A 21,005-nucleotide genomic window follows, 5' to 3' on the forward strand; every position below is an offset into this window, starting at 1 on the left:
AAAACAAGTTACAGGTTAGGAGACAGTTCAGACAGGAACTGTTACTGCAGCGAAATACAGCAACGAGCCTGGCTATACGGCCCCCAGAGGCAGAATCGAACAGGCTAGGAGCGTGTTCAGACAGGCCTGGAAATACAGCCTCCAAGAACGCGGACAGGCAGGCAAGAAAACAGAAAAGGACCTGGCACATTCAGAGTCAAAGAGCACACTGAATGTTAAAGTTGCTAAGGCATCAGCTTTCAAGTGAAGCTGGTTTAAATATCCAATGACAGACAGCAATAGGCTAAGGATGCATTAGGGGTGTGCCCACCGCAGCTACAAGAATCAGGAATTAACTGGGCCACTGCCCTAAGCAGTCAGAACAGAGACAAACAGACAGCATGGAAAGAAGCCAGGCAAGCAGACTGGACTGATGATCAAGTTTGCGATCTTGCATAGTGAGAGATGGTACACTATGCAAGCCCGCCACCAGGTATGTCACACTGCTCAAATTCCTTTGCAACATGTGGAGGGTATAGTTCCAACGTGTGGTGACATCACACACCAGTCGGTGTGCCGGAAGCTGCAAATGCTGCCGCAACACAGCAAGGGCGGCAGAAGCTGTAGCCGACTTCCGAAAATGAGCTGACAGGCGGCGTACTTTGACGAGCAGATCTGGCAACTCGGGGTACGATTTAAGAAACCGCTGAACCACAAGGTTAAGCACATGAGCCGGGCATGGTACGTGTGTGATCTCGCCTCGCCTCAGAGCCGCCACCAAGTTTCAGCCATTGTCACACACGACCATGCCTGGATGTAGGTTCAGCGGTCTCAGCCACAGATCTGCCTGCTCTTTCACAGCTTTCCACAACTTACAAGCAGTGTGAGGTTTATCACCTAAGCTTATGAGTTTCAGCACAGCCTGTTGCCGCTTGGCTGAGGCAGTACTGCAGTGCTTCCAGCTTCTAACTGATGTGGTAATATCTGAGATGGACCCTGAACATGAGGAGCAGGGGGATGATGCGGAGGAGCTGTACACTGTGGGTGCAACTCTTACTGACATAGGGCGCGCAATCCTCGGAGTGGGAAGGATGTGTTCTTTACCAAGGTCCAACTGGGTCCTGGCTTCCACTATGTGTTCAAAGTGTGCCATCAGGGAGATGTTACATCCCTGGCCACAAGAACTTGTCCACGTGTCCATTGTCAGGTGGACTCTCCCAGTAACTGCGTTGTTGAGGGCACGGCAGATGTTTTTGGACACGTGCTTGGCACACCAGGCAAAATAGTGCTGGCTGGGGAGCGAGCACCGACGGATGGCCCCCGCCATAAGGTTGAGGAAAGATTCCGTCTCTACCAGCCTAAAAGGCAGCATTTCCAACGCAAGCAGTCATGAAATGTGCGAATTTAGGACTGTGGCCTGTGGGGCGTTGTCTGCGAATTTGCGCTTTCGTTCAAAGGTCTGGGATATGGACAATTGAATGCTGAGGTGGGACACGGATGTGGACGTTGATGCTGTTTCTTGAGAAACTGCCATAACAAGTGAAGACTGAGAGGAGGGGGCATCTTTGCATGCAGTATGGATAGGGGCTTGCCTTGCACACCCAACATGTGGTTCTCTTACACGCACAACAGCGGAAGAAACAGTGGTGACACCCGCTGACACTGGTCGTGGACCCTGGGGTTCGCCCCACAAAGTTGGGTGCTTTGTTGACATGTGCCTGATCATGCTGGTGGTGGTCAGGCTGGTAGTTTTGTCACCCCTGCTGATGCTGGCCTGGTAGGTGGTACAAATGGCCTTTTTGGGGTTATCAGCAGAGTCTTTAAAAAAATTCCAGACTCTGGAAGACCTACCGGTAGTACTGGTAACGTCCCTCGTGTTGGTGTTACGGGGAACGGTTGCCCACCTTCTGTCTGCGGCCACCACACTGGTTCTTCCTGCCTGTTGGGGTACTCTGTCTCCCTCACCCTGTGTGCTGTTGGCCTTGCTCTGCATGTCCTCCTGCCACGTTGGGTCAGTTACTAGATCATCCACCACCTCCTCCTCTTCCACTTCCGCACCACGATCCTCCTCCTCACTTTGTGGCAATTGTGTCTCGTCATCGTCCACCTCTTGTGACAAATTGCCAGCATCGCCTTCCTGTGGCCGTGGCTGTTCAAATATTTGGCCATTGCTACCTGGAATCTCCTCTTCCACCACTTTAAGCAGAACAGGTGAGGGGCCCAAATCTGGAAATGGGCCAGTGAACAGCTCTTCAGAGTGTCCAACTGTGCGATCAGTTGCTGTCCGACGACACTCGGCATGGTGGAAGGAAGGAGCATCAGGGTGGGGAGGAGTATGCGGTCGAGACTCACGGCTACTAACACTTGACCGTGTGGAAGACAGACCGGAAGTGGTGGTGCCCAGGTGCCTGGAAGTAATATCTGCGATCCAATTAATAACCTGTTCACACTGATCAGTTCACAATGCTGGTGTTGTTCTGTGCTTCCCTAGTAATTTGGTCAAGAAGTGGGAGAGAGAAGATGTGGCTGTTGGTTGTGGCACATTTTCTCCTCGGCCACGGCCACGGCCACGTCCTCTGCACGCACCATCACCAGAACGTCCAGTTCCACGTCCCTTGCCACTCACCTTGCCCATTGTAAATGAAGTAAAATAGCTAACACTCGCACTATCAATGGCAAAAGGGTAATAAAAAGGAGCTTAGAACCGTGGAAGAGGAAAAACACAGTTCTAGTTCTCTGGCCTACACCAGACTCTTTTAAACAGATATATTGGTGTCTGAACAGTCAGCGAGACACTGAAAATGTTTTTTTTTTTTTTTAAAAAAGACCAAAAAGTGGTTAATACAGAGATTTGAACCGTGGAACTGCAAAACCACAGTTATAATTTCCTGGTGTATACCAGACTTGTTAAAATAGATATATTTGTGTCTGAACAGTCAGCGACACACTCAAACTGTTTTTTTATGGAAAAAAGGCAAGCAGGTTGATAACACCCAGATTTGAACCATGGAAGAGGAAAAACACAGTTCTAGTTCTCTGGCCTACACCAGACTCTTTGAAATAGATATGTTGGTGTCTGAACCGTCAGCGAGACACTGAAAATGTTTTTTTTATGTAAAAATGACCAAAAAGTGGATAATACAGAGATTTGAACTGTGGAACTGCAAAACCACAGTTATAATTTCCTGTTGTATACCAGACTTGTTAAAATAGATATATTTGTGTCTGAACAGTCAGCGAAACACTCAAACTGGTTTTTTTTTATGGAAAAAAGACCAAAAAGTGGATAATACAGAGATTTGAACCGTAGAACTGCAAAACCACAGTTATAATTTCCTGGTGTATACCAGACTTGTTAAAATAGATATATTTGTGTCTGAACAGTCAGCGAAACAGTCAAACTGTTTTTTTTTTATGGAAAAAAGGCAAGCAGGTTGATAACACTCAGATTTGAACCGTGGAAGAGCTGAAAAACACAGTTCTTGTTCTCTTGCCTACACCAGACTCTTGTAACCAGATATATTGGTGTCTGAACAGTAAGCGAGACACTGAAAATGTTTTTTTTTATGGAAAAAATACCAAAAAGTGGATAATACAGAGATTTGAACCATGGAACTGCAAAACCACAGTTATAATTTCCTGGTGTATACCAGACTTGTTAAAATATATATATTTGTGTCTGAACAGTCAGCGAAACACTCAAACTGTTTTTTTATGGAAAAGAGGCAAGCAGGTTAATAAGTCCCAGATTTGAACAGTGGAAGAGGAAAAACACAGTTCTAGTTTTCTGGCCTACACCAGACTCTTTTAAGCAGATATATTGGTGTATGAACAGTCAGCGAGACACTGAAAATGTTTTTTTTGGGGGGGAAAAAATACCAAAAGGTTAATAAGACGGATATTTGTACAGACTGACTGAGGAAAAAAAAAACAGGATTTAGATGAAAAAAAAAGGATTTTTCCTGGCCCCTGAGACCTGGGGATAATTCTAGCAATTTGACCAGCAGGAGCACACAGGACTGTAATGCAGTGTTTGTTGGTATAACCACTGAATCTCCTATACAGCCTGCCTGAACACCTGCCTAATATCTGGGATGGATATTAGTCCTGAGAAGTACTGTTTGTTTGATTTGGCAGGCTTTAGAGACCCTACATTAACTATTTTGCAGTTTAAATCTCTCCCTAGCTCAGCAGCACTGACCCTACACTGTCTGATCCGGAGCGACTGTGTCCAAGATGGCGGTGCCCGGTTTTAAATACTCAAGGTGACGCTGTGCGGCCAGCCAATCACTGTAATGCCCACAAACAACATGGCTGCGGCATTACAGTGACTGGCTGGCAATCCCTGCATGTTCATTGGCTCTGTTAAGAGTGCCAAAGATGCAAGGCGGAGACCAGAGCTCCCGCCCGAGTGACCAGGAAATGCTCGATGCTCGCCGAACATCCCGAGTAGTGAGATGCTTGGGCGAGTACCGAGCAGTGTCGAGCATGCTCGCTCAATACTAGTGCTCGCCCATCACTACACACTATTGCTTAAGACATATGCAGTTCTGAAGGCATCAGCTTGTGTTCGGCCACTTCATGGAATTGTCAGGGTGTAGCTTGGACACAAACAGGTTATGGTAACACCACTGAATTTCTTCTTCTTCATTGCGCACAAAGAAATTCAAAGTCAAAATGGAGTCTTGATTCAAGGTCCCTAAAAAGGTGCTGAGCAGGAGCAGACCTGAAGCCTCCATCATCATCAGTGATTGGCTGTGGCAGTCATGTGCACATGTGCAGTACAGCATTTCATCACTGAAAGAGAGAATATTAATATCATTTTGTAAAATAAATGAAAAATTTGTGAATAGTTCAGAATGGAGACATCTGTAGGCACGAGCTCTTAAAGTTGTGCTCAAAAGTTCACATACCTAATCAAAATTTTTGCTTTCTTGGCCTTGTTTAAGAGAATATGAATGATAACAAAAAAACTTTTTCTCCACTCATGGTTATTGGTTGGGTGAAGCCATTTTTTATCAAACTGCTGTGTTTTCTCTTTTTAAATCATAATGGCAACCAAAAACATCCAAATGACCCTGATCAAAAGTTCACATACTCTAGTGATTTTGGCTTGATAACATGCACAGAATTTAACACAAATGTGTTTGAATGGCTACTAAAGGTAACATCCTCACCTGTGACTTGCTTGCTTGTAATCAGTGTGTGTGCATAAAAGCTGAGTGAGTTTCTGGGATCCATACAGACTCTTGCATCTTTCATCCAGCCACTGACGCTTCTGGATTGTGAGTCATAGGGAAAGCAAAAGAATTGTCAACGGATCTATGGGAAAAGGTAGTTGAACTGTATAACACAGGAAAGGGATACAAAAAGATATCCAAGGAATTGATAATACCAGTCAGCAGCGTTCAAACTGTGATTAACAAATGGAAAATCAAGGGCTCTGTAAAAACCAAACCATGGTCAGGTAGACCAACAAAAATTTCGGTCACAACTGCCAGGAAAATTGTTCGGAAGCAAAGAAAAACCCACAAATAACATCAGCTGAAATTTAGGACTCTCTGAAAACTAGCGGTGTGCCTTTTTCAAGATGCACAATAAGGAGGCAATTGAAGGAAAATGGACTGCTTGATCGAGTTTCCAGAAGAAAGCCATTACTGCACAAATGTCACAAAGTATCTTGCCTACAATATGCCAAACAGCACATAGACAAGCCTCAAAACTTCTGGAAAAGGTAATTTGGAGTGATGAGATCAAAATTGAACTTTTTGGTCACAACCATAAACGTTACATTTGTAGAGAGGTCAACAAGGCCTATGATGAAATGAACACCATTCCTTCTGTAAAGCACAGAGGTGGATCACTGATATTTTGGGGATGTGTGAGCTACAAAGGGACAGGAAACTTGGTAAAAGTTGAAGGAATGATGAATGCAGCATGTTATCAGCAAATACTGGAGGCAAATTTGCACTCATCAGCCCTGAAGCTGCGCATGGGACGTACTTGGACATTCCAACATGACAGCGATCCAAAACACAAGGCCAAGTTGACCTGTCATTGGCTACAGCAGAACAAAGTGAAGGTTCTGGAGTGGCTATCTCAGTCTCCTGTCTTCAATATCATTGAGCCACTCTCGGGAGATCTCAAGCACACAGTTCACGATAGACAGCCCAGGAATTTACAGGAACTGGAGGCTTTTTGCCAAAAAGAATGGGCAGCTTTACCATCTGAGAAAATACAGAACCTCATCCACAACTACCACATAAGACTACAAGCTGTCATTGATGTTAGAGGGGGCAATACACAATATTAAAAACTGGGGTATGTGAACTTTTAATCAAGGTCATTTGGATGTTTTTTGTTGCCATTATGATTTAAAAAGAGAAAACACAATAGTTTGATAATAAATGACTTCACCCAAGCAATGACCATGAGTGGAGAAAAAGTTTTTTTGTTATCATTCATATTCTCTTAAAAAAGGCCAAGAAAGCAAAAATTCTGCAGTGGTATGTAAACTTTTGAGCACAACTGTATATACAGTGGGAAAAAAAAGTTTTTGATACACTGTCGATATTCACATTTTTCTCACCTACAAAGAATGGAGAGGTCTTTAATTTTTATCCTAGGTACACTTCAACTGTGAGAAACAGAATTTAAAAATAAAATCCAGAAAATCCCATTGTGTGACTTTTACATAATTAATTTGCATTTTATTGCATGAAATAAGTATTTGATCACCTACCAACCAGCAAGAATTCTGTCTTTCACAGCTCTGTTAGTTTTTCTTTAAGAAGCCTCCTACTCTGCACTCATTACCTGTATTAATTGAACTTGTTTGAACTCGTTCCCTGTATAAAAACACCTGTCTACACAATCGATCTATCACACTACAACCTCTCCACCATGGCCAAGACAAAAGAGTTGTCTAGTGACTCCGGGGATAGAATTGCAGACCTTCACCAGGCTGGGATGGGCTACGTGACAATAAACAAAACCTACAAAAGACAAAAAATATATCTCATACCCTACCATCATTATATATAAATGTAAAGCAAAGTTGCATAATAAATATAGGGTACTTAGTGAACTATTTTTGAGCTGATTAGTATATATGTAGCTTACCACGGGCCTAGGTGGTCTGGAGTTGGGACCCGGTCTTATTTGTCTACCCTTTTATATGCATTACTTCAACTTTGATATACAGTAAGGTTTTTAATCTAGACAGTATAGGTACCGTCCCAATTTAGGGTCACCTTGCCGCTGGTGGGACGGCTTGTATACTTTTTTTGATCAAAAATAGTTCACTAAGTACCCTATATTTATTATGCAACTTTGCTTTACATTTATATATAATGATGGTAGGGTATGAGATATATTTTTTGTCTTTTGTAGGTTTTGCTTCTTTTTGCTAGTGTGAACATGCTCCTATTTCTTGCATGTCTACCATCTTAGACCTCAGTTCACATTGCTTGGTTTTTTGTCTTGTTTGCATTCTGTGCAATTTAAGGGTGTGGCATCCCCTTTGTTGAGCTGATTAGTATATATGTAGCTTACCACGGGCCTAGGTGGTCTGGAGTTGGGACCCGGTCCTATTTGTCTACCCTTTTATATGCATTACTTCAAGTTTGATATACAGTAAGGTTTTTAATCTAGACAGTATAGGTACCGTCCCAATTTAGGGTCACCTTGCCGCTGGTGGGACGGCTTGTATACTTTTTTTGATCAAAAATAGTTCACTAAGTACCCTATATTTATTATGCAACTTTGCTTTACATTTATATATAATGATGGTAGGGTATGAGATATATTTTTTGTCTTTTGTAGGTTTTGCTTCTTTTTGCTAGTGTGAACATGCTCCTATTTCTTGCATGTCTACCATCTTAGACCTCAGTTCACATTGCTTGGTTTTTTGTCTTGTTTGCATTCTGTGCAATTTAAGGGTGTGGCATCCCCTTTGTTGAGCTGATTAGTATATATGTAGCTTACCACGGGCCTAGGTGGTCTGGAGTTGGTACCCGGTCCTATTTGTCTACCCTTTTATATGCATTACTTCAACTTTGATATACAGTAAGGTTTTTAATATAGACAGTATAGGTACCGTCCCAATTTAGGGTCACCTTGCCGCTGGTGGGACGGCTTGTATACTTTTTTTGATCAAAAATAGTTCACTAAGTACCCTATATTTATTATGCAACTTTGCTTTACATTTATATATAATGATGGTAGGGTATGAGATATATTTTTTGTCTTTTGTAGGTTTTGCTTCTTTTTGCTAGTGTGAACATGCTCCTATTTCTTGCATGTCTACCATCTTAGACCTCAGTTCACATTGCTTGGTTTTTTGTCTTGTTTGCATTCTGTGCAATTTAAGGGTGTGGCATCCCCTTTGTTGAGCTGATTAGTATATATGTAGCTTACCACGGGCCTAGGTGGCCTGGAGTTGGGACCCGGTCCTATTTGTCTATCCTTTTATATGCATTACTTCAACTTTGATATACAGTAAGGTTTTTAATATAGACAGTATAGGTACCGTCCCAATTTAGGGTCACCTTGCCGCTGGTGGAATGGCTTGTATACTTTTTTTGATCAAAAATAGTTCACTAAGTACCCTATATTTATTATGCAACTTTACTTTACATTTATATATAATGATGGTAGGGTATGAGATATATTTTTTGTCTTTTGTAGGTTTTGCTTCTTTTTGCTAGTGTGAACATGCTCCTATTTCTTGCATGTCTACCATCTTGGACCTCAGTTCATATTGCTTGGTTTTATGACAATAAACAAGCAGCTTGGTGAGAAGGCACCAACTGTTGGCACAATTATTAGAAAATGGAAGAAAGACAAGATGACCGTCAATCTTCCTCGGTCTGGGGCTTTATGCAAGATCTTGTCTCATAGGGTAACCCCAAGAACACTGTCCCAACCATTAAGTATGATGGGGGAAACATCATACTTTGGGGGTGCTTTTCTTAAAAGGGGACAGGCAACTGCACCGTATTGAAGGGAGGATGGATGGGGTAATGTATTGTGAAATTTTGGTCAACAACATCCTTTTCTTAGTAAGAGCATTAAAGATGGGTCATTGCTGGGCATTCCAGCATGACAATTACCCGAAACACACAGCCAGTGCAAGTGGCTCCATAAGAAGCATTTCAAGGACCTGGAGTGGCCTAGTCAGTCTCCAGACCTGAACCCAATAGAAATTTTTGGTAGGGAGCTGAAACTCAATGATGCCCAGTGACAGACCTGAAACCTGAAAGATCTGGAGAAGATCTGTAAGGAGGAGTGGGCCAAAATCCCTGCTGCAGTGTGTGCAAACTTGGTCCAGAACTTCAGGAAATGTCTGACGTCTGTAATTGCAAACACATTATTCTGTACAAAATATTAAGTTCTGTTTTTCTGTTGTATTAAATACTTCATGTAATACAAGGAAATTTTATTATTTAAAAATCATACATTGTGATTTTCTGTTTTTTATTTTTAGATTCTGTCTCTCACAGTTGAAATGTACCTATGATAAAAATTACAACTCTCTTGATTCTTTGTAGGTGGGAAAACGTACAAAAATGGCAGTGTATCAAATACTTATTTCCCCCACTGTATCACTTTGGACTCATGTATTGTATATTAGCTTCATAACTCTTCCTACATTTTTTTCATTAGATTTGCAAAAGGCTCCTATGGTCTTTCTGGGCAAATAAAGTCAAAGGGATAAATGAGTTCTGTGATCTCCTGTTCTAGAATGGGAGGAATATGATGGTGTGACTTCTAGCTTCACAGTGTGATCACACGTGGATATCAGCCCTCATCCTCCATGTAAACAAGGTGAACATTTAAGGAACTACAAATTCTTAATTTCCCTAATATCTACCCTATCCTGTCTTTTCAGGTTATCTGATGAATTCAACGAGTTATTTTATTATGTGTACTTTTTAAAGAAAATGGCAATTACATTATACAGCATTGTTTTTGCTCTCGGGATTATCAGTAATGGCTTAGTCATCTGGATTGCCGGATTCAGGATGAAGAAGACAATCAGTGCTGTGTGGTTCCTCCACCTGGCCATCGCGGACTTCCTGTGTTGTGAATCTCTCCCTCTGAGAATTGCTGAGTGGGCTTCAATTTTCTCATATGAATTAGATTTTGTATATTGCATACTGAACATGATTCTGTTTACCCTAAACATGACCACCAGTGTTCTTCTCCTGATGGCCATGAGTATTGACCGCTGGGTATCCATCATGTGGCCAATTTGGGCCAAAGTTCACAGAACTGGTAAACTGATGAGAATCTCTGCAGTATTCATTTGGTGGCTGAGCTTAATTTTAACAGGTTTAGTGTATACCTTATATAGATACCATGTGGGTGAGCTAGGTGAATTGTGTGTATATTATTATTATTATTTACATCCTTACAATTCAAAGTTATATCACCTCATTCAGCTGGTCAGATTAGTTATAATGTTTCTGATCCCTTTTCTGACTATCTTCACCAGTTATGTCACCATTTTCTACAAAATTAGAAAATGTAAGAGATCACAGAGATCTCAAAGATCCTCCAGGATCATCACCACTGTTATATTGTGTTTCTTCATCTGTTGGTTTCCATATTACATCTTCCCACTAACATACATATATTATGAATATAGCATTATATTCCCTATTGTACACACTATAATTACCACCCTGGCTTACCTCAACAGTTGCATCAATCCAATCATTTATGTTTTCATGGGACGAGATTTCCAGCAAGGTTTCTTCAGATCCATCCCCTCCAGGTTAGAAAGAGCCTTAGGTGAACATCCTAATTGTCTAGACAAGCAACAAAATAATATATGAAATAATCACAAAATTACAGTACAGACCAAAAGTTTGGACACACCTTCTCATTTAAAGATTTTTCTGTATTTTCATGACTTTGAAAAGTGTACATTCACACTGAAGGCATCAAAACTATGAATTAACGCATGTGGAATTATATACTTTACAAAAAAAAGTGTGAAACAACTGAAAATATGTCTTATATTCTAGGTTCTTCAAAGTAGCCACCTTTTTCTTTGATGACTGCTTTGCACACTCTTGGCATTCTCTTGATGAGCTTCAAGAGGTAGTCACCGGAAATGGTTTTCACTTCACAGGTGTGCTCTGTCAGGTTTAATAAGTGGGATTTCTTGCCTTATAAATGGGATTGGGACCATTAGTTGTGTTGTGCAGAAGTCTGGTGGATACACAGCTGATAGTCCTACTGAATAGACTGTTAGAATTTGTATTATGGAAAGAAAAAAGCAGCTAAGTAAAGAAAAGCAAGTGGCCATCATTACTTTAAGAAATGAAGGCCAGTCAGTACGAAAAATTGGGAAAACTTTGAAAGTGTCCCCAAGTGCAGTTGCAAAAACCATCAAGCGCTACAAAGAAACTGGCTCACATGAGGACCGCCCCAGGAAAGGAAGACCAACAGTCACCTCTGCTTCTGAGGATAATTTTATCCGAATCACCAGCTTCAGAAATCGCAGGTTAACAGCAGCTCAGATTAGAGACCAGGTCAATGCCACACAGAGTTCTAGCAGCAGACACATCTCTTCAACAACTGTTAAGAGGAGACTTTGTGCAGCAGGCCTTCATGGTAAAATAGCTGTTAGTAAAACACTGCTAAGGACAGCCAACAAGCAGAAGAGACTTGTTTGGCTAAAGAACACAAGGAATGGACATTAGACCCGTGGAAATCTGTGCTTTGGTCTGATGAGTCCAAATTTGAGATTTTTGGTTCCAACCACCGTGTCTTTGTGCGACGCAGAAAAGGTGAAAGGATGGACTCTACATGCCTGGTTTCCACCGTGAAGCATGGAGGAGCAGGTGTGATGGTGTGGGGGTGCTTTGCTGGTGACACTGTTGGGGATTTATTCAAAATTGAAGGCATACTGAACCAGCATGGCTACCACAGCATCTTGCAGCGGCATGCTATTCCATCCGGTTTGCGTTTAGTTGGACCATCATTTATTTTTCAACAGGACAATGACCCCAAACACACCTCCAGGCTGTGTAAGGGCTATTTGACCAAGGTGGAGAGTGATGGGGTGCTACGCCAGATGACCGGGCCTCCACAGTCACCAGACCTGAACCTAATCGAGATGGTTTGGGGTGAGCTGGACTGCAGAGTGAAGGCAAAAGGGCCAACAAGTGCTAAGCATCTCTGGGAACTCCTTCAAGATTGTTGGAAGACCATTTCCGGTGACTACCACTTGAAGCTCATCAAGACAATGCCAAGAGTGTGCAAAACAGTCATCAAAGCAAAAGGTGGCTACTTTGAAGAACCTAGAATATAAGACATATTTTCAGTTGTTTCACACTTTTTTGTTAAGTATATAATTCCACATGTGTTAATTCATAGTTTTGATGCCTTCAGTGTGAATGTATAATTTTCATAGTCAAGAAAATACAGAAAAATCTTTAAATGAGAAGGTGTGTCCAAACTTTTGGTCTGTACTGTATGTGTAAACTATATTCCTGTTATCTACTGTATCTGAAATCTCCAAACCTGTGCAGACTTGAAGTGTTGAAAAAAAAATTGCAATTCCACCATTTTTCTTTGGACTTTGCTTGGCATTTTTTTAAGTAACAAAATTGGCCTGGCCGTAGAATTTCCCAGGTCTTTATAATTATGGTGAAGTCGAATTTCTTGAAATTCGCAGTTTCTCAAACACTTTTAGATTCGATTCGCAGTTCACAAAAAAAAACCCTCTTGGGCTTTCTGATAATGCTTCCTGCTATGGTGTCTTACGGATTATCATACCTTGCACAGTGGTGGTCGGTACCTGGACCATCACAGATCAGCCGGTTCTCAGTGGAGCACAGTTTGTACGGCAGACTTGTTTTCCATCACATCCCCATTAATCTTCCACCATTCCCTGCTTATTCTGTGTCTGCACTGAGGTCACTGCAGTGATTTGCTTTGTGAGAAGTGGAATATTTATGGATATTTAATATTTTCTTCAAAGTTGTGTTTTTTACACAGCAACTATATTCCCAGACATTTATAAATTATCCACAGGATGGGGGACAACAAATTCCAATTCAGATGTTGATCTCGAGGTGGGACTTGTCCTGTGCCATAATAATATGATATTATATATATAGTGGGAACGGAAAGTATTCAGACCCCTTTATATTTGTCACTCTTTGCTTCATTGCTGCCATTTGGTAAATTCTAAAAAGTTCATTTTTTTCTCATTAAAGTACACTCTGCACCCCATCTTGCCTGAAAAAAACCCATAAATGTAGAAATTTTTGCAAATTTATTACAAAAGAAAAACTGAAATATCACATGGTCATAAGTATTCAGACCCTTTACTCAGTATTGAGTAGATGCCCACTTTTGAGCTAGTACAGCTAGGAGTCTTCTTGTGGAATGATGCAACAAGTTTTTCACACCTGGATTTGGGGATCCTCTGTCATTCTCCCTTGCTGTTCATCTCCAGTTCCGTCAGGTTGGATGGTGAACGTTGGTGGACAGCCATTTTCAGGTCTCTACAAAGATGCTCAATTGGATTTAGGTCAGGGCTCTGGCTGGGCCAGTCAAGAATGGTCACAAAGTTGTTCTGAAGCCATGTCTTTGTTATTTTAGCTGTGTGCTTAGGGTCATTGTCTTGTTGAAAAGTGAACCTTCTGTCAAGTCTGAGGTCATGAGCACTCTGGAAAAGGTTTTCATCCAGGATATCTCTGTACTTGGCCGCATTCATGTTTCCTTCAATTGCAACCAGTCATCCTGTCCCTGCAGCTGAAAAAAATCCATAACATGATGCTGCCACCACCATGTTTCACTGTTGGGATTGTATTGGGCAGGTGATGAGCAGTGCCTGGTTTTCTCCACACATAACTCTTAGAATTATCACCAAAAAGTTCTATCTTCGTCTCATCAGTGTTAGAATCTATGTTGTTTTACTTTTCGGCTATCTTTTTGTGGTTTGCTGGCTTCTAGTCTTTTCCTCTGGTGCTGGGTGTATTGATCACGTGATCTCCTCATTCTTTATTACTCAGCACTTGTCTCTCCTTCCTTGCTGGCTAAGTTGCCTCGTTAGTTCTTTGTGCTTAGGACAATTGATAACCTGGGACTTCTTGTTCCACCAGTTTTGTTTCCTTTAATCTTCATTTCTGCAACTAACTTTTCTTTTAGTGGTCTCCTGTTTTTGCTCCCAGTCCTTAGATCTTTTAGGGACTCCCTTTCCCCTTCCTTCAGGTGTTCATTTGAGTTCAGTGCAGGATCTTAGGTGGGGCTATTCGCAAGGAATAGGGAACCCACCCCAGCTTAGGGTTTAAGCAGAGTCTCAGCGCAGGGACAGCTTTTCCCTTTTATTCCTTAGTTCTTAGTTGCAGAACATAACAATATGACAAGCTGCGTTTAAAAAAACAAAGTTTTTTTTGTTTTTAGTCCTCCTCTCATCTTCCTGGGTTTTGTACAGTACGAGTACCATCCAGGAGCTTGCTCATCGCTTGCAAGGGTTGACTCTGGAGGTTGCCGGTCTTCATCAGTATTGAGTAAATACCCTGCAGAACGCTATGAAGAACCTAAGGTAGGATTACCTGAGTGATTCTCGGGGAAACTACAGGATTTTTTTCATTTAGAAATGCTTGTTTGTTGTATTTTTGGCTCAGACCTAGATCTTTTGGGAGTGAACTACAGCGTGTAGGGATTATTATGTCTCTATTGCATAAAGAACCTCAAATCTTGGCATTTTCCTTGTCTCCTGATGATTATTGCTTGAGGTCTGTGGAGGCATTTTTTGATGCCATGGGTTTGCTGTATGATGATACTGATCGGGTTACATCAGCTGAGGCAGAGCTCAGTTGTCTCAAACAGGGGTCTCTTGATGCTAAAAGTTATTGCATCTTGTTCAGACGATGGTCTGCAGAGGTCAGGTGGAACGACCCTGCACTCAAGTTTCAGTTTCTGGCAGGCTTGAGTGAAAAGTTTAAAGATTTGCTCATTTCATTCCCTGCACCTGATTCTTTGCAAGTTGCCATGCAGTTAGCTTTCCGTGTGGATAGAAGGTTGAGGGCCAGGCAGAATGAGGAGAAGTTTCCTATATTGCTGGATTCTGTTTCTCATGATAATCCTGCCGACACTGGGGAACCCATGCAGGTGCGGGCAATGTCATCCCTTTCCATGGAGAGGGACAGGATGTTCTCTGAGGGACTTTGCTTGTATTGCGGTAAGGCTGATCATTTTTTTAAGCAATGCGAGGTTCGCTAAGGAAAGAAAAAAAAGTGGTCAGTAGAAATAACACTCCCATTTGCATTGCTTTTTATGTTCTGGGGTGTTTTATCCTGTTAACACCATCTGTCAGGGTCATTCGATTAACTTTCAGGTAATGGTGGACTGTGGTTCTGCACTTAATTTGATTGATCAAAAATTTCTTGAAAAGTATAAGTTCGGTTCTGAACCTTTGTCGTCTCCTTTTCCTGTGGTGGCGATTGATAATACTCCCCTGGAGCATAAGAGCATTCTTCGAAAGGTCACTGGGTTTAAGCTTAATATGAATATGGAACATCAGGCGCAGATTGACTTATTTGTACTTGCTAAATTACCTTTCCCGGTCATCCTGGGATTGCCCTAGTTAAAAGTGCATAATCCTTTGCTGGACTGGTAGTCTGGTTCCATAAGATCCTGGGGTCAGGGTGTTATGGTAAGTGTTGTAATGTTCACATTGCGGCTGTTGTGAAGGGGGAGTTACCTGAACTTATTCAGGATTTTTGGAGTTTTTTTTCGGAGGTGGAGTCGAAAGCTTTACCACCTCATAGAGATTACGATTGCGCTATTGAGTTGGTCCCTGATGCTAAGCTCCCAAAGAGTCGGTTGCTTAATCTGACAATTCCCGAGAGGGAGGCTTTGAAAGACTACCTTCAGACTAGTTTAGCTGCAGGTGACATAAGACCCTCTAAGTCTCCTGTGGTGGTTGGGTTCTTTTTTTGTCAAAAAGAAGGATGGGGGTCTTTAGCCATGTCTGGATTTTCAGGAGATTAATAAGATCAATGTGCGCAATCCTTACCCGTTACCCCTTATTCTGGATTTGTTTAACTAATTGACAGGATCTAAATGGTTTTCTAAGATTGACCTTCGTGGGGTATATAATTTGCTGCTGGTGAAGGAAGGAGATGAATGGAAGACAGCTTTTAACACCCCGGAATGTCATTTTGAGTGTTTGGTGATGTCTTTTGGGCTTACTAAGGCTCCTGCATCTTTTCAAAATTTCATCAATGACATTCTGAGACCCTTGATCGGTAGGAGTGTTATTGTTTATCTGGATGATATTTTGATTTATTCATCGGATCTTGAGTCTCATTGGCAGAGAGTCCGCGAAGTTCTTCAGATACTGAGAGATAACACCCTCTTTGCTAAATTGGAGAAGTGTCAGTTTACTGTCCAGAAAATTAGTTTTTAGGGTTACTTTGTTTCTTGTGATGGTTTTGAGATGGACCCGGTGAAAGTTCAGACTGTGCTGGAGTGGCCGAGGCCTGAAGGTTTGTTGTTCATACAGAAGTTTTTGGGGTTTGCCAACTATTACAGGAAATTCATAAAGAATTTCTCTGTCATCGCTAAACCCATTACTGATCTCACCAAGAAGGGTGCTTATACAGTCCAATGGTCCACTGAGGCTATTGAAGCTTTTGAGTATCTCAAGGGGAGGTTCATCTTTGCTCCTGTTTTTATCCAGACAGATGAGACCAAGCCATTTTTGGTTGAGGTGGATGCCTCATCTACAGGTGTAGGGGCAGTTCTGTCCCAGGAGGGAGAGGATGGGGTGCATCTCTGTGCTTTCTTTTCCAAAATTTTATATGAGACAGAGCTCAACTATGATGTTGGGAATCGTGAGTTGTTGGCTATTAAACTCGCGTTAGAGCATTGGCGTCATTTTTTGGAGGGGGCTTGGCATCCTATTCAGGTTTTCACTGATCATAAGAATTTGATTTATCTGGACGCAGCTAAATGTTTGAATGCCCGTCAGGCTAGGTGGGCACTGTTTTTTGCCCAGTTCAATTTTTTCCGTAACCCTTGTCCCGGGGACAAAGAATGTTAAGGCTGACACTTTGTCTCATAGTTTCTCTCCAGCGGTGAATGCTGAGAGGGAGGAGTGTATTTTGCAGAGGGGTGGTGGTGGCCGCTTTGGACTCTGAGTTGTAGAATAACGTCCTAGGAGCCCAGAGTGTGGCACCAACTAACACTCCGTGTGGTAAATTGTTTTTGCCTAGAGTATTGAAGAGAGCATTGTTTGTTGAATGTCATGAGTCTCGGTTGGTGGGTCACCCAGGTATTTCAGAAACTAGGAAGTCTATCGGTCACAGTTTCGGGTGGCCAGGGTGGCAAAGGTAAGTCATTAAGTGGGTGTGTCAGTGTTCTGTGTGCACTAGGTCAAAGGCCTCTCATGCTCCGGCTGCGGGGATGCTGTGCCCTTTGGATGTTCCTAGTTCGCCATGGATGCACCTTGCCATGGATTTTATCACCAATTTGCCTGTATTGGAGGGTTTTTCTGTCACCTGGGTTGTTGTGGACCGGTTTAGTAAAATGTGTCATCTGGTTCCGTTCAACACGTTACCTTGCGCCAAGACTCTTGCTAAGGCTTTTGTGAAGGAGATTGTCAGGCTCCATGGTGTTCCCACTTACATTGTTTCCGAGAGAGGACCACAGTTTGTGGCTTGCTTTTGGCATGCTTTTTGTGACAGATTGAAAATTAATTTGTCATTCTCGTCAGGGTATCATCCAGAGTCCAATCGATAGACTGAAAAGAAGAACCAGGATGTCGAGCAGTTATTGAGATGTTTTGTGCAGACAATCAGGAAATGTAGTCAGAATTTCTACCACTTGCGGAGTTTGGCCTTAATAATCATACTTCTTCATCAAAGAGGCTAACAGGATATCATAAAGGTATTTTTACAAAAAAAGAAAGGGGTCCTTGTTTGCTGTTGGGGACATGGTTTGGGTGTCCTCTAAGAATCTTCATTTGAAAATTCCTTCTAAAAAACTGGGGCCTAAATTTGTGGGTCCTTTCAAAGTGGTTTAGATTGTCAACTCGGCAGCGGAGAGGTTGGGCATTCCCTCATGCTGGACGATTAATTCTGTACTTTGTGTGTCATTACTAAAGAAGACGGACACACCTGATAAGCAGGTGAAGCCTACTGTTCCTCCTGCTGATGAGGATGGTGAATTTGAGATTTCTCGCATTTTGGATTCCAGGTGGCATAGAGGGAGATTAAAGTATCTTGTGTCCTGGAGAGGTTTCGGCCCGAGGATAATTCCTGGGTGAGGGCAGAGGATGTCTCGGCCTCAAGGCTAATTAAGGCTTCTCACAGGAGATTTCCTGGTAAGGGTCGGCCTAGAGGATCCAGAGGATCCTCGTAAAAGGGGAGGTAATGTTATACTCTATGTTGTTTTACTTTTCGGCCATCTTTTTGTGGTTTGCTGACTTCTAGTCTTTTCCTCTGGTGCTGGGTGTCTTGGTCACGTGATCTCCTCACTCTTTATTACTCAGCACCTGTCTCTCACTCCTTGCTGGACATCAGTGTTGTTACTCTTGTGCTCTGGCTAAGTTGCCTTGTTAGTTCTTTATGCTTAGGACAATTGATATCCTGGGACTTATTGTTCCACCAGTTTTGTTTCCTTTAATCTTCATTTCTGCAACTAACTTTTCTTTTAGGAGGTCTCCTGTTTTTGCTCCTAGTCCTTAGATCTTTTAGGGACACCCTTTCCCCTTCGTTTGAGTTCAATACAGGATCGTCGGGGGGCTATTCACAAGGAATAGGGCACACACCCCAGCGTAGGGTTTAAGCAGAGTCTCAGTGCAGAGACAGCTTTTCCCTTCTATTCCTTAGTTGTTAGTTGCAGAACATAACAATCAGACCAGAGAACCTTATTTGTCATAGCACAGAGCGAGCAACGAGCAGTAGCGAGCATGCTCGCTCATCACTAGTGCCTGGTTTTCTTCATACATACCGCTTAGAATTATCACCAAAAAGTTCTATCTTCATCTCATCAGACCTGAGAATCTTATTTCTCATAGTCTGGGTGACCTTCATGTGTTTTTGAGCAGGCTTTCATATGTCTTGCACTGAGGAGAGGCTTCCGTCAGGCCACTCTGCCATAAAGGCCTGACTGGTGGAGGGCTGCAGTGATAGTTGACTTTGTGGAACTTTCTCCCATCTCCCTACTACATCTCTGGAGCTCAGCCACAATGATCTTGGGGTTCTTCTTTACCTCTCTTACCAAGGCTTTTCTCCCACGATTGCTCAGTTTGGCTGGATGGCCAGGTCTAGGAAGACTTCTGGTGGTCCCAAACTTCTTCCATATAAGGATTATAGAGGCCACTGTGCTCTTAGGATTCTTGAGTAATGCAGAAATTCTTTTATAACCTTGGCCAGATCTGTGCCTTGCCACAATTCTGTCTCTGACCTCCTTGGGCAGTTCCTTTGAGCTCATGATTCTCATTTGGTCTGACATACACTGTGAGCTGTGAGGTCTTATGTAGACAGGTGTGTGCCTTTACAAATCAGTCCTATCAGTTTAAATAAACACAGCTGGACTCCAATGAAGGAGTAGAACCATCTCAGGGAGAATCACAAGGCAAAGGACAGCATGTGACTTAAATATGAGTGTCTGAGCAGAGGGTCTGAATACTTACGACCAGGTGATATTTCAATTTTTCTTTTTTAATAAATTTTCAAACATTACTACATTTTAGTTTTTTTCAGTCAAGATGGGGGGTGCAGAGTGTACTTTAATGAGAAAAAAATGACCTTTTTAGAATTTTCCAAATGGCTGCAATGAAACAAAGAGTGAAAAATTTAATGGGATCTGAATACTTTCTGTACCCACTGTATATGTTTCATTCTTTTTTGCAGTTATTTTACAATGTTCTACCAAATATAATCTTGTCTGTAACCTGAAATGTATTTAATAAATGTCAACAACAAATTGCATGAAGAAATGTTTTAAATTTATCAATAAATTGCAATTAAAGAAATGGTATAATGCAAAAATAAATAATGGCGAAAATAAGAAGAGTCATCTGATGATGTCAATTTCGGCGTTTTAAACATACAGTGGGAAAATTATTTTGTTAACATAGCATCCATTCTATTATGTTACCATGTGGTAAGCCTCATTTTTGTGCATTGATAATATTACACAGCTTCTCATATATCTGCAAATTCATGGAGGGAGTGGCTGTCGCATCAGTATTTTGCATCTGTGCTGCTCCCACCTTTATCATGGGGGTATGTTGCATCCTGCTTGTGCATTGGTGATTTGACCTGGTGTCGGTAAGGCTGTTTTTCTTTTTTTCCTGTGATGTTTTTGGATTCATGCCCTTCTCTGTGACATGTGGTATGATAATTAAGAGAGATGAGCAGATGAACAAAATTCCAATTCACCTGTTCACATGAATTATTCTAGGAAATTCGATTTGTGGAAAATTTATTGCCTGCAAATTTATTATTCCTGATTATGCTAAAACTAGATGGTGGCCCGATTCTAACGCATCGGGAATTCTAGAATATGTATGCGGCCGACCGGGCGTGACTAATCAGCAAAGCAGTATTTAAATGGGTTGTGCACTACTTTAAATTAACCCCCCCAATGTATCCCCCCGGGGTCCCTAATGAATTTTGTAATTACGTCATGTTGTCAATACTGCTTGTGACAACATCGCTGACCACGCACAGTGAGCACGTAATTCCCCCCTGTTTAAATTTGGCGCCAATACCGCTGATTGGTCGCGGCCGGCGGCCGCAACCAATCAGCGAACCGTGTTAGTGACGACCGGGGAGCGGCGCTGCCTGTGCGGGTACTTCCGCTGTGAGCAGCCGGGAGATGACCGGCTAGAGCCGGTCATCTCCAGGCTGCATCGCCGCTGACCTCCATGTGGCTACCATCGGGAGATCAGCGGCTAGGGCCGCTGATCTCCCGACGGCAAGTGTGAAAGGAGGACCGGGGAGCGGCGCCGCCTAGGCCGCCGGTCGGGGTACTTCTGCTGTGAG

At 42.3% G+C, this 21,005-nt stretch overlaps 1 protein-coding gene across 1 annotated transcript in view; it reads left to right on the forward strand.

Annotated features, from left to right (window-relative positions):
- Positions 1-10,820, forward strand: part of LOC141171678 (formyl peptide receptor 2-like) — a 37,931-nt gene extending 27,111 nt beyond the window's left edge. Inside the window, exon 2 of the mRNA XM_073655340.1 lies at positions 9,872-10,820. Within this exon, the coding sequence (XP_073511441.1) occupies positions 9,872-10,820 (949 nt within the window). The remainder of the gene's footprint in view (positions 1-9,871) is intronic.
- Positions 10,821-21,005: the final 10,185 nt, after the last annotated feature.

Source organism: Phyllobates terribilis, unplaced genomic scaffold (assembly GCF_046119375.1).
Source record: "Phyllobates terribilis strain yellow unplaced genomic scaffold, ASM4611937v1 Scaffold_12__6_contigs__length_324123572, whole genome shotgun sequence".
Lineage (NCBI taxonomy): Eukaryota > Metazoa > Chordata > Amphibia > Anura > Dendrobatidae > Phyllobates > Phyllobates terribilis.